General features: G+C 45.1%; 1 protein-coding gene across 7 annotated transcripts in view; it reads left to right on the top strand.

Annotated features, from left to right (window-relative positions):
• Nucleotides 1–14,097, top strand: part of SYCP1 (synaptonemal complex protein 1) — a 204,450-nt gene that overhangs the window by 78,974 nt on the left and 111,379 nt on the right. For 6 of the 7 annotated variants that reach the window (XM_073667118.1, XM_073667123.1, XM_073667122.1 and 3 more), the window contains 2 exons: nt 7,116–7,178; nt 12,694–12,756. In XM_073667118.1, coding sequence (XP_073523219.1) covers nt 7,116–7,178; nt 12,694–12,756 — 126 coding nt within the window. Of the gene's footprint in view, nt 1–5,003; nt 5,126–7,115; nt 7,179–12,693; nt 12,757–14,097 lie in introns of those variants that run through there. The other variant, XM_073667124.1, reaches the window with a different exon arrangement.

The following is a 14,097-nucleotide window of genomic DNA, read 5'->3' as shown; positions in this document are numbered from 1 at the left end:
ATGCATAGTGAGCACTTGGAACCTCCAGGTGCTTCACAAATTAATCCGTAAAAATAAAAAAGTGTTTTTCAGCAGCAGAAGGGAAGGAAGGGAGACACAGATCCATTACTAGTGGGTAGGCGGAGCCCCATAGGATAGTTCACCTCAGATTTAGAAAAAGTGACGACCGGCCCCTCCAGCTTAGGCTCCTCCTACTCCCATGTTCACCAGTCTAAAATTTGAGGTCGCAGAGGATAGTCGCTGCCTTTGCAGCTCCTCAGAAGAATTTTTTATTTTTACCAGGAGACCTGGACCCCCCGTGGTCTAGAGGTCTCAGGGGGTCTCAGCGCTGCTGGGACCCCTGGCCCTCCCCTGTCGTACCCCCTAAGGAGGTCCCCGCAGAAGCCTGCCGGCCCCGGGGGATACAGGGCGCTCCCTGGCGGAGACGCACACCGCATCTAGGGATCCCTGCAAGCTCCGCCGTGGGGGGGAGCGAAGGGCCATGGCGCCACACATCCCTGGGGGTTCCTGTGGCGCTCAGCTGGGTAAGTGCCCTGTGTGTGTGTGTGAGTTAGCGGCTGCTGCGGCAACCGCTGTTACTGTCTTATGGTGACTGCACCTTTTGTCTTTTCAGGCAGAGGTGTAATACTGGAGAATGCACATCACCGCTGCTGTTAGCAGGGGAGCGGGTCAGAGGAGCGCGGGCTCCGTTAGTGGAACGGGGGGCGTGGCTTATGTTCTTGGCTGCCTGCCATCGTCTGTGCAGGCAGGAAGCGTCTGGAAAGCGCGCGCTGGGCAGTCCCCGCCCCCCTCCTTCCTTCTCTTCGGCTCTGCAAACGGCCATTGCCTCACGGAGCTCAGCGCTGTCCTCTCCCTCCCCCCTGCTCTCCGCTCTCACACACAGGCTCCAGGAAGCTGGTGAGTCATCTGTTTGTCTCATCTCTACAGCACAGAGCGCTGCTGTCTTCTCTGCTGCACGCACACCTTAGTCCTTTTAAGGCAAGGTGCATTGCGTGTTCAGCAGCATTAACCCCTTCTGGCCATCATCAGATAACCTTTTTTCTGCAGTGCTGGGGTAGCTTCTCTCCCTCTAAGGAGAGGCTTTAACCCTTCAGTGCTTGGTAAATTGTTTTGTGGGAACAGGCTGTGATAGCAGGATCTCACTTCCCCGATTACTGTGCTCTTGTAAGGGGTTATTACTGCTCTTTCAGCGACACTCGCTACTGAGTAGGGGGCATGTTGGATCAGGGGGCGCGGACCTCTCTCCCGGCCCGCTTCAGGATCGGTCACGCGTATCTGATACGCCGGGGTCGACGGCGTCAGGTTCGTCTCTGGTCAGGGGCCTCAGTGATGTTAAAGCGCTCACTCTCTCCATTGACAGTCTGTCTGACCTCCTGGGTCACTGGGTATCAGCTAAGTCCCTACCGGCGCGGGGCAAGAAGCGCCACAGGCCTGTGGTGGCGCTGTCTCCTCCACGCAGCACATCAGAGGCTTCGGATTCACCGACAATCTCTGCTGATGAGATCTTCGATTCTGATGAAGAGGATCGGCAGGGTCGCTCGGCTTCGCTTTCAGGCCGCGTGGATGCTCTTATTGGAGCCATGCGGGAAGTGTTACAGCTGTCTGAAGAGGTGACGAGGCCGGGCAAGTCGGCCCGGCTGTATCAGAAGTCGCGTCGGGCTCGTTCGACACTGCCGGCGCACGATGAACTTAACGAGGCGGTGGAGAAAGAACGCCTGTGTCCGGATAAACGCTTCCAAGGGATGCGGTTTTTTTGATGCCCTGTATCCCTGCTCCACGGAGACGATCGCTAAATGGGTCTCCTCTCCTGAAGTGGACGTGCCATTGTCTCAGCTGAGCAAATCTTCGTTGCTTCCAGTTAAAGGGAAGGCGAGTCTACAGGATCCGCTGGACAGAAGGACGGAGTTAGCGGCGAAGTTCATCTACGAGGCCACGGGTCATGGATTCCGAGGGGGCCTTGGGGGCCATGTGGGGACAGCCTGTATATCTAGTGCACTAGTTAGGCGTTGGGCCTGATGGTGATGCTGAGCAGTGACTGCCCTGGCTGGACCAGAATGGGAGACCACAGAATCCACAGATGATTCTGACCCAATTTCATGCCCAGCACATGCCTGACACCTAACATTATACTGGTGAGGCTTCCCTGAGATGGTTGGATCAGCTGCGGTCAGCATGGCAAGATGGGACTCCGCTGTCTGACGTGGAAAGGCTCTTCCAGCTGTTGGAAGAGGCGGCCCGATATAGCAGAGACGCAGTGCTGGATACTACTTCGTTCTGTCCAGGGCTCAAGCCTCGGCCGTCACAGTCAGGAGAGCACTGTGGCTCAAACAGTGGACTGGAGACGCAGTATCCAAACAAGGTTTGCTTACTCTGGCGTACAAGGGTGGTCAGCTTTTTGGTTCGGACCTCACGGAGCTGATTGCTAAGGCCAAGGATGTGGCTTTGCCGCAGCGGAAAGCAGCGGCTTCTACGTCTGGCAGGTCAAGTGCCGGTAGTGGTCGTCGGTCCTTTGGACCCAGGGGACGATTCGATCAGCCCTCTTGGAGATCGGGTCGTCCCTCGTCTTCCGGTAAAGAAGTCCACCCAGAAATCCCGTACTCCCTGGAAGCAGCATTTCCGTCGGGACAAAAGAGAGGTTGACAAAAAGCCCGCTAAGGCGGACTGACGCCAGGATCCCTTTCGAGGGCTCTCGGGTGGGAGGTCGGCTGCTACAATTCGGGTCGGTTTGGGCGTCCCATGTATCGGACGCCTGGGTGACGCGGGTTGTGTCAGCGGGCTATTTCATAGAGTTTCACTCTCTACCCCCGGACTGGTTTCGTCAGTCTCGCATCCCGTCCGTGCCCAAGCTGGCTGCCGCTCTGCTGCGGGAGGTCAACTCTCTTCTGCAGCAGGGTGTAGTGGTTCCGGTTCCGCCGGAGGACCGGGGAAGGCGGTTTTACTCCAACAAGTCCAGGGTTCCAGTCATCTCCGCGTTTCACATCCCGGGTGTGCTGAATATCTCGGCGGATTTCCTCAGTCGCGAGCGGGTAGATCCCTGAGAATGGAGTCTTTATCCGGAGGTTTTTTGCTCTGCTGTGCTCCCGTTGGGGGACTCCCCAAGTGGACTTGATGGCATCCAGGCTGAACGCCAGGATTCCGACGTTCATGTCCAGGTACAGGGACCCGGAGGCTGTGGCGGTAGATGCTCTAGTAGCCCCGTGGGACCAGTTCGAGCTGATCTATGTGTTTCCGCCGGTATCCTTACTTCCTCTGGTGATCCGGCGGATCAATCTCGAACGAGTATCGGCGATTTTGGTGGCGCCGGATTGGCCGCGGAGGGTGTGGTATTCAACTCTGGTGTCTCTTCTGGCGGCTCCTCCGTTTCCACTGCCTCTTCGACCGGACCTGTTAACCCAAGGACCCATTCGTCATCCGGACCTGAAGTCACTTCGTTTGACGGCGTGGCTCTTGAGACTGAGATCTTGACCCATCGTGGGTTTTCGGCCGAGGTCATTGCCACCTTGCGGGCGGCCAGAGGTCCAGCTACGACTAGGATTTATCACAGAACTTGGGAGGCCTTCTATTCATGGTGTTCTGGGTTGTCAAGGAACCCGAGGGTTTTTTCCATTCCCAACTTCTTGGCCTTTCTGCAATGTGGTCTGGTCAAGGGTCTAGCAGTTAGTACCTTGCGGGGTCAGGTCTCTGCACTATCCGGGCTTTTTCGGAAGGCTATTGCCTCACGCAGGGATGTGCGTTCATTTTTTCGCGGGGTTGCACGTCAAGTTTCCGCCTCGGAGGGCAGTTGTGGCTCCTTGGCGGCTCAATTTAGTTTTGGAGGCTCTGCAGCATGGGCCATTTGAGCCTATGAATTCAGCTACGCTTTACTTGCTTTCTTGGAAGGTGGCCTTCCTGGTGGCGGTCACCTCTTTAAGAAGGGTTTCAGAGTTGGCGGCACTGTCTTGCTCGCCCCCTTTTCTGGAATTCCACCCGGATCATGTGGCGCTTCGTACCCGTGGACATGTTTTACCTAAAGTGGTGTCGCGTTTTCCACGTCAATCAGGACATCGTGTTGCCTTCCCTCTGTCCGAAACTAAAGAGTCCGAAGGAGCGGGCCTTGCACTCTTTGGATTTGGTGCGGGCATTTAAGTTCTATCTTTCAATCACGCAAGGGTTTCGAAAATTGGATTCTCTGTTTGTGATTCCTGCTGGTCGTCGCCGTGGTCAGCGGGCTTCCAAGGACACTATAGCTCGGTGGATATGTTCGGCTATCCTGGAGGTGTGCCGGCTCAAGGGCGAGCCTTGTCCGGTTAAGGTTCAAGCTCATTCCACGAGAGCTGTTGGTTCGTCGTGGGCTTTTCGTCAGGGGGCTTCGGCAGCGCAGCTCTGCCGGGCGGCTGCCTGGCGCTCCTTTCATACCTTTACTACGTTTTATAAAGTGGACGTGAGGGCTTCCGCCGATGCTGCCTTGGGACGCAGGGTCCTGCAGGCGGCGGTGGTTTAGGTTATCTCTTTATTTTTTGTTCGGCGCTTGTTGCGCACTTGCCTAAGTTGTTGGGGTGTTGGCGATTCTGCCACTGTTTCCCACCCTTGAGTTTTGGACTGCTTTGGGACGTCCCACTAGTAATGGATCTGTGTCTCCCTTCCTTCCCTTCTGCTGCTGAAAGATGGATTTTGGTAAGACCTTACCTGTAAAATCCTTTTGAGGGAAGGAAGGAAGGGAGACACAGCACCCTCCCATGGCAGAAGTGTATTATGGTTTTTCTAGATGCGGCGCGACTCCCTCCTGATGGCGGTCATCTGGTCTGGGGTTGGCGCACTAGGGCTCTGTTCCAGCATTGCCAGCTCATCGCAGTTGTCAGGTCCAGTAAGTTGTGCCTGGGACTGTGTGTTTTCATGCTGTTATATACATAACCTGTTATCTCACATTTCTGAGTTTTCAGAAGGGGTTGTGTTGTTCCGCTGGTGTTGTCTGCTCTTCCTTAGCTTGTGTACGGACTGGAGAACATGGGAGTAGGAAGAGTCTAAGCTGGAGGGGCCGGTCGTCACTTTTTCTAAATCTGAGGTGAACTATCCTATGGGGCTCCGCCTACCCACTAGTAATGGATCTGTGTCTCCCTTCCTTCCTTCGCTGAAAAGGATTTTACAGGTAAGGTCTTACCAAAATCCGTCTTTTTTTCCACTTTTTCATTTTTACGAATCAATTTGTGAAGCACCTGGGGGTTCCAAGTGCTCACAATGCATCTAGATAGGTGCCTTGGGGGGTCTAGTTTCTAAAATGGGGTCACTTGTGGGGAGCTCCAATGTTTAGGCACACAGGGGCTCTCCAAACGCAACATGGTGTCCGCTAACAATTTGAGCCGATTTTCCAATTTGTTAGCGGACACCATGTTGCGTTTGGAGAGCCCCTGTCTGCCTAAACATTGGAGCTCCCCCACAAGTGACCCCATTTTGGAAACTAGACCCCCAAAGGCACCTATCTAGATGCATAGTGAGCACTTGGAACCCCCAGGTGCTTCACAAATTGATTCGTAAAAATGAAAAAGTGAAAAAAAAATACTTTTTCATTTTTACAGATTAATTTGTGAAGCACCTGGGGGTTCAAAATGCTCACCACCCATCTAGATAAGTTCCCAGGGGGGTCTAGTTTCCAAAATGGGGTCACTTGTGGGGGGTTTCCACTGTTTAGGCACATCAGGGGCTCTCCAAACGCAACATGGCGTCCGCTAATTATTCAAGCAAATTTTACAATCGAAAATCCAAATGGCGCTCCTTCCCTTCCGAGCCCTGCCGTGCGCCCAAACAGTGCATTTTCCCCACATATGGGGTATCTGCGTGCCCAGGGGAACTTGCACAACAAATTTTGGGGTCCATTTTTTCCTGTTACCCCTGCGAAAATAAAAAAATTGGGTCTAAAGTAACATTTTGTGAAAAAAGTTAAATGTTCATTTTTTTCTTTCACATTCCAAAAATTCCTGTGAAGCACCTGAAGGGTTAATAAAGTTCTTGAATGTGGTTTTGAGCACCTTGAGGGGTGCAGTTTTTAGAATGGTGTCACTTTTGGGTATTTTCTGTCATAAAGACCTCACAAAGTGACTTCAAATGTGATGTGGTCCCTAGAAAAATGGTTTTGTAAATTTTGTTGGAAAAATTAGAAATCACTGGTCAACTTTTAACCCTTATAGCTCCATAACAAACAAAAAAAATTTTGGTTCCAAAATTGTGCTGATGTAAAGTAAACATGTGGGAAATGTTATTTATTAACTATTTTGTGTGACATATCTCCCTGATTTAAGGGCATAAAAATTCAAATTTTCAAAATTGCAAAATTTTCAAAATTTTCGCCAAATTTCTGTTTTTTTCACAAATAAATGCAATTGATATCGAAGAAATTTTACCACAATCATGAAGTACAATATGTCACGAGAAAACAATCTCAGAACCAGGGGGATCCGTTGAAGCGTTCAAGAGTAATTACCTCATAAAGTGACAGTGGTCAGAATTGTAAAAATTGGCCTGGTCATTAACGTGCAAACCACCTTGGGTTGTAAAGGGGTTAAGCTCCAGCCTGGATGTGGCCAGAAGTCTTGGCCTATATTGAAGAGGCTGGACATGCGGCACGCCTGACAACAGAAAGAAGACCACCAGACAGCAAGGTGAGTATTGGTAAAAAAAATACTCCCTTCTCTGGCCGCTGCTGCTCACCGTCAAGTTCTTTTCTTTCCGCCGTTTGACGCCACATCTCCAAGACTTACAGCCACATTAAGGCCCTGTGGGTCACTATCTCTGTTTGTAATGAAAAGACTGGAGATACATACCTGGGTTACGAACAAAGCTACAGAACGCATCTAGTTATTAACCCGGGTACTGCTTGTATTGGTGAGGCTCTGTAGTTAAGATAGATATTTGGATACGCTATAAGATTAAATGAGAATAACCCTTCCATCAAATTACATAAATTTGTTCTTAGAAAAAGGTATCATTGTTGGTCATAGCAGCAAACTAGATAAACTGAATTTTCAAGCTGATACAGATATTATTGTAATAAAAATCTTTCAATGTTCCAGCAAATTATATGTGGATTATTATCTTTTTGATTATTATTTCTTCTATAATATGAATTTCTATTTCCCTTTCAGTTGAACACACTGAAGAAACAAGTTGAAAATAAAAATAAGATAATTGAAGAGCTACAACAGGAAGTATGTACGATAGTTATAAATCTTCTACTGGCTAATAATATCTTTAACAATTTGGTTACACCGTTTCGTTTTTGTAGTCGACTTCATTTTTGTGATGAAAAGACTTTTGCAAACAAACATGAAAAGAAATCCAATTGATTTACAGTACATGACATTTGATAATTATATTATATAGAAATAGGTCCAAAGATTTTTGAACAGTGACAAAATCTTCGTGATTTCAGCTCTCCATGGCACTATTTTTTATTTAAAATGGAACAACTGATATGCAATTTTAGGGTAGACTTTCAGGTTTAATTAACCCCTTTCTGGCCCACGGCGTACTAATACGTATCTGTGTCCTGGGCCTTATGGGCCGGATACGTATTAGTACGCCTTGGCGATTTCGCCCGCACACACGGTGTGCGGGAGAGATCGCCGCCGGGTTCTCACTGCTGACAACCGTTGCTATGTGCTGGGAGCGGCCCTCGAAATCGATCACAGCATTCCGGAGGCAAGAGGAGGTAAGTGTAACTTACCTTCTCTGGTTCTGCATTCCTGTTCTATACAGCCGATCAGGCTGCAAAAAGTGAAATTCCCATAGTGGGACAAAGTGTGAAAGTAATAAAAATGTCAGAAAGTGAAAAAAAAAGAAAAAAAAATTGTAAAAATATTAAAAAAATAATAATAATAATAAAAATAAATATATATATATATATATATATATATATTGTACCCATAAATAAATAGGGTTAGGGTCAGGGTTGTGCTAGGGTTAGGGTTGTGCTAGGGTTAGGGTTGGGCTAGGGTGAGGGTTAGGCTAGGGTTAGAGTTGGCAAGGGTTGGGCTAGGGTTAGGGTTTGGCTAGGGTTAGGGTTGGGCTAGGGTGAGGGTTGTGCTAGGGTTAGGGTTGTGCTAGGGTTAGGGTTGTGCTAGGGTTAGGGTTGTGCTAGGGTTAGGGTTGTGCTAGGGTTAGGGTTGGGCTAGGGTTAGGGTTGGGCTAGGGTTAGGATTAGGCTAGGGTTAGGGTTGGGATTTTTTCAGAAGTAAAGAAAAAAAAATGACGACGATATGGTGACTAATGTTGAGCGCAAGTGCTCGCTACTTGAGTTTGCATTGGGTGCTTGGGTATGCACCGAGTATCGCGGGTGCGCGCGGGTGCTCGAGTGACATGCAAATCTGCCATTGTAGTGCCCCAAACATTGCAGTGCCCAATACCCTTTGTACAGCTTTTGCTTCTAGAAACATAAAATAAGTGGGCTCTCCTTACTACAGTGATGCCAAACACGTGAATGCTAGCTGTGGTTTAGGCACACTGTGGGGCTCAGAAAGGAGCAACACATTTGGACTTGAGAGCACAGATTTCGCTGGATTTCTTTTGAGGGGGGAGCCATGTTGCTTTTCCACAGTTTTTATGCTACCAGTAACGTTGAAACACCTATATTTTCATTAATAGATATGTACCTGAGTGAGGCTTGTTTTTCATGGATTGAGTTGAAGCTATTCTTGGTAGCATTTTGGGGTATAAAACATTTTGCATCACTTTTAAGACTCTGTTCACATTTACCCTATGCTCTACGCTGAACACTTACATCAGGATTTTCATCTACATCTCAAAAAAACACGATTGAGACGGAACCCCCGAACAGATCCCTTCATTATATTGAAGCTGCAGAGTTACTTTACGCTACGTCTGATAAAACAGCACAGCCAAAACAATAAAAGGAATTTTAAAAAATTCCACAATAATTAAATTAGAAACATAGCAAAAAGGCAATGGTATTTACCAGCCAAGATCTCAAGGAAAATGCACAACAGGATGCAGCAGATTTCCTTATTAGAAGGAGATAACAGAGGTGCAGAATGCTGATGAACAATCACTCTCAATCCACGGAGCGGGTGATTGCCTAGCACTAAAACTGCACACAGATGAAACTTTCAATAGTTCGCAGTTCACACACATGTAGCACACTGCCTAGCCAGCAACCTATTACACGCTCCTACTATTTGATTAGGCAGGTTGCCCAGCACCCTATCAGTGCATAACAGAAGTGAAAGCCCCTAAATTACAAGGTCACCATTAATGCGCCTGGCTGCACTCTGTAAGTTACTTCTGGCCTCTGATCAGCAGTGTCCGTCTTTTCAGAGATGCACAAAACTGTAGTAAACCACACTTTTGTGCATGACTGAAAAGACAGACACTGACGGTTCATAGACCCCATTTGCCTCATTATAGAAAATATTCGGTCTGGGGTTTTGTCAGAATCAGGTGTTTTTTTAAATTCAGACAGAGACCCTGATATAAGTGCTCAGCGTAGACGCAGGATAAATGTGAAACGAGCATTATTGAGATCTGTGTGAGGCAGAATGAACAAATCAACAGCAGTTCCAGAATTGCTTGTATTTATTATTTACAAGGTTAACTGTGCGGTATAAAAATAAGACGACTTTATTCTTTGGGTCAGTACAATTACAGCAATACCAGATTTATATAGTTTTTTGGGGGTTTTGTTACTATCACACACTAAAAAAATGCATTTTTTTTTACAAGAAAAAATATTTTTGTATCATCATATTTTGGTAGCTATAATTTTTCTATATTTCGCCCGACGGGGTCATGCAGTGGCTTGTTTTTGCAGGATTAGTTGAAATCTTTATTGGTACTATTTTGGGGTGCATAACGTTTTTTGATCGCTTTCTTTACTGTTTTTTTGTGAGGCAGAATGATCAAAAACAGCAATTCGGGAATTGTATTTTTTGTGGATTTTGTATGCCGTTCCCCGTGTGATATAACAGATAACACCACTTTATTCTTCGGGTCAGTACAATTTCAGCGACACAGAATTTACAGTTGTGCTCCAAAGTTTACATACCCCGGCAGAATTTTTCCTTTCTTGCCCTTATTTCAGAGACTATGAATGATAACAAAAAAACTTTTTCTCCATTCATGGTTATTGGTTGGGTGAAGCCATTTATTGTCAAACTACTATGTTTTCTCTTTTTAAATCTTAATGACAACCAAAAACATCCAAATGACCCTGATCGAAAGTTCACATTTCCCAGTTCTTAATATCGTGTATTGCCCCCTTTAACATCAATGACAGCTTGAAGTCTTTTGTAGTAGTTGTGGATGAGGTTCTTTATTTTCTCAGATGGTAAAGCTGCCCATTCTTCTTGGCAAAAAGCCTCCAGTTCCTGTAAATTCCTGGGCTGCCTAGAATGAACTGTGCGCTTTAGATCGCCCCAGAGTGGCTCAATGATATTGAGGTCAGGAGACTGAGATGGCCACTCCAGAACCTTCACTTTTTTCTGCTTTAGCCAAAGACAGGTCGACTTGGCCTTGTGTTTTGGATCGTTGTCATGTTGGAACGTCAAAGTACGTCCCATGCGCAGCTTCCGGGCTGATGAGTGCAAATTTGCCTCCAGCATTTGCTGATAACGTGCTGCATCCATCTTTCCTTCAACTTATACCAAGTTTCCTGTGCCTTTGTAGCTCACACATCCCCTAAACATCAGCAATCCACCTCCGTAATTTACAGTAGGAATGGTGTTCCTTTCATCATAGTCCTTGTTGACCTGTCTCTAAATGTAAGGTTTATGGTTGTGGCCAAAAAGTTCAATTTTGGTCTCATCACTCCAAATTACCTTGTTCCAAAAGTTTTCAGGCTTGTCTCTGTACTGTTTGGCGTATTGTAGGCGAGATACTTTGTGGCATTTGCGCAGTAATGGCTTTCTTCTGGCGACTCGACCATGCAACCCATTTTTCTTCAAGTACCTCCTTATTTTGCATCTTGAAACAGCCACACCGCAAGTTCTCAGAGAGTCTTGAATTTTAGCTGATGTTATTTGTGGGTTTTTCTTTGCATCACGAACAATTTTCCTGGCAGTTGTGGCTGAAATTTTTGTTGGTCTACCTGACCGTTGGTTTTTACGGAGCCCCTGATTTTCAATTTGTTAATCACAGCTTGAACGCTGCTGACTGGCATTATCAATTCCTTGGATATATTTTTCTATCCCTTTCCTGTGTTATACCGTTCAACTCCCTTTTCCTGTAGATCCGTTCACAATTGTTTTGCTTTCCCCATGACTCACAATCCAGAAACATCAGCGGCTGGATGAAAGATGCAAGAGTCTGGATCCCAGAAACTCACTCAGCTTTTATGCACACACACTGATTACAAGCAAACAGGTCACAGGTGAGGATGTTACCTTTAGTAGCCATTCAAACCCATTTGTGTCAAATTCTGTGCATGTTATCAGGCCAAAATCACCAGGGTATGTGAACTTTTGATCAGGGTCATTTGGATGTTTTTGTTGTCATTAAGATTTAAAAAGAGAAAACGCAGTAGTTTGACAATAAATGGCTTCACCCAACCAATAACAATGAGCGGAGAAATTTTTTTTTTGTTATCATTCATATTCTCTGAAACAAGGCCAAGAAAGCAAAAATTCTTTCGGGGTATGTAAACTTTTGAGCACAACTGTATATGGCTTTGCTATGTTTTGCTTCTTTTACACACTAAAAACTATTTTATAGAAAAAATAATTTGTTTTTACATGTCCATTGTATTAGAGCTATAGCGTTTTTCATTTTCTACTGACGGCGCTGAGTGGGGGCTTGTTTTTGTGGGATAAGATGACCATTTCAGGGATACCATTTCTATTCACATTTGAATTTTTTATCACATTTTGTTCCACTTTTTGTTTTGTTGTAGGATGAAAAAACAATTTTTACAACCTTTTTTACTTTTTTTTTTCTAGGACTTTCTTAACACAGCAGTGCCAAATATGTGTACTTTATTTGTTTATTTTTGTTTCATATAAAAATGCAGATTTATTATGGTAATTTTTTTGTGTGATTTTTTTATTTTGTGTTTAATATTTTTACATTGTTTTTTTTTACATTTTTACTTTGTCCCTCTATTGGACTTCAACTTTTATTTCTCTGATCACCCATACACATGCAATGCAATGCATGAGAACTGTCAGGTTTACACAGTCAATTCTTTATAAAAGAAAAATGTTACCAACTTCTGGTAAAAAATGTTGCCGATTGCCTGTTCACTGTCTCTCGCACTTAATAATTTTTTGATATGGACATTTAATTTAATAAAGATGCAAGGCCGCGCCCACTGGACTTATCAATTTAGACCGGACCACCCATTTTAACGCTTTCAGAATATGGTGACCTAAAACAAAATTATTTTTTCAAGTGTTAGTGACTTAGGTTACTATATTTTCGCCATATAATGGCCTTTTCAGCCAGTGTGTTTTTGGTGACCTAAGGAAGCCCCTGTCCTCTGCAAAAGTGATGCACAGATTTCAGAAATTCTTCTGATGTATTTATGTAAAGACTTGCTTTATCTACATTCATTATATGCTAATTTACTTTAATATTTCTTTTTTCGCAATTATATTTTAGGCAATTTAAAATCAAATACTAGTTTTCCATACAGTTATGGCCTCAAGTTACAATATTTTCATTTTAGAATGGTCGCCCCAGAATTGAATTAATATTGTCTTTTATTTTTTTTAGAACAGATCTTTAAAAAAGAAAATAAAGGAAGGATGCAAACAGTGTAGTGTTTTTGAAGCTGAGGTAAGGTTTTCTACTTGTTTCTGTAATTTAAGGGGTTTAAACAGGCTACAATATTGAAGTCTCAGATTGGCAGCCCCCACATCAACAGGTTAAACTTTGCCCAACGTTAAACATACTGTTACGTCCTATTCTCTAAGTGTTTTTTCCTATAAATGGACGTACATGTATGGTCAGGTGATCATGAGAAACAATTGCGGGGTGCCGATGGTTATCATGGCAACCAGAGGTCAAACAATTCTATCCTAGTCTGCCAGGTATAGTGACCTGTTTTGGCCTTACCATAAGCAGATTCTAAGAGACCTCCTGTCCGTGTAATTCTGATGGGTCTAATATCTTACAAGTGAGTATTGCAAGATATTACACTGGTGATCAGGCAATGAAGTATTCAAGTTTCAAAAGGGTCTACGTAAAAATATTATAAAAAATAGTAAAAAAAAACAAAACCTTCACAAAATAATACAAATGAAAAAATCACAGAAAATGTTTTACTAATAAAATTAACATTTTTTTGCAAAAACAAAAATAAACCAAAAATATACATAGTTTTGGTATCACTGCTTCTAGAATGACCCAAACTATAAATCTGTCACATTATTTAAACTCTATAGTGAAAACAATGTAAAAATGTAAATAAAAAAAATGGCAAAAGCACTGTTTTTCCATCATTAAAGTGCCAAATAATAAATCAATAAACAGTGATGAATATGTACGGTGGGTACGGAAAGTATTCAGACCCCTTTAAATTTTTCACTCTTTGTTTCATTGCAGCCATTTGGTAAATCCTAAATAGTTAATTTTTTTTCTCATTAACCCCTTAATAACATCTGACGTACTAATATGCGTCTGTGCCCTGGGACTTAAGAGCCAGACCCGTATTAGTACGTCATCGTAATCGCGCGCGCACACAGGCTGTACGGGCGCGATCGCCGCCGGGTGTCAGCTGATTGTCACAGCTGACACCCGCGGTCCTGCACCGCTCCCAGCACATTAACCCCCGCGATGCTGCGATCGAAGTCGATCGCGGCATTGCCGGGGCAAGGGGAGGTGATCGGCGATACTCACCTCCTCTTCCGGCTTCCAGCGCAGTCTGCAATGGCTTCCCGGGTGTTGCCATGACGACCCGATGTCGTCATGACAACATCCGGGTCACCAGAGAGCAGGAAGATTGCTTGGACATGCGCAGTGCATCTCCAAGCAATCTTCACACTGTGCACTTCTGACAGCCTTCATGGCATAGGGATGGTGCTCCATTCCTGTGCCATGCAGGCGATCAGAAAAAAAAAAGTGAAAGTCCCAGAGTGGGACAAAGTAATAAAGTGGATAAACTGTGTGAAAGTGGAA

Source organism: Phyllobates terribilis, unplaced genomic scaffold (genome assembly GCF_046119375.1).
Source record: "Phyllobates terribilis strain yellow unplaced genomic scaffold, ASM4611937v1 Scaffold_2__4_contigs__length_985480577, whole genome shotgun sequence".
NCBI lineage: Eukaryota > Metazoa > Chordata > Amphibia > Anura > Dendrobatidae > Phyllobates > Phyllobates terribilis.
This window is presented reverse-complemented; position numbering and strand designations above follow the sequence as displayed.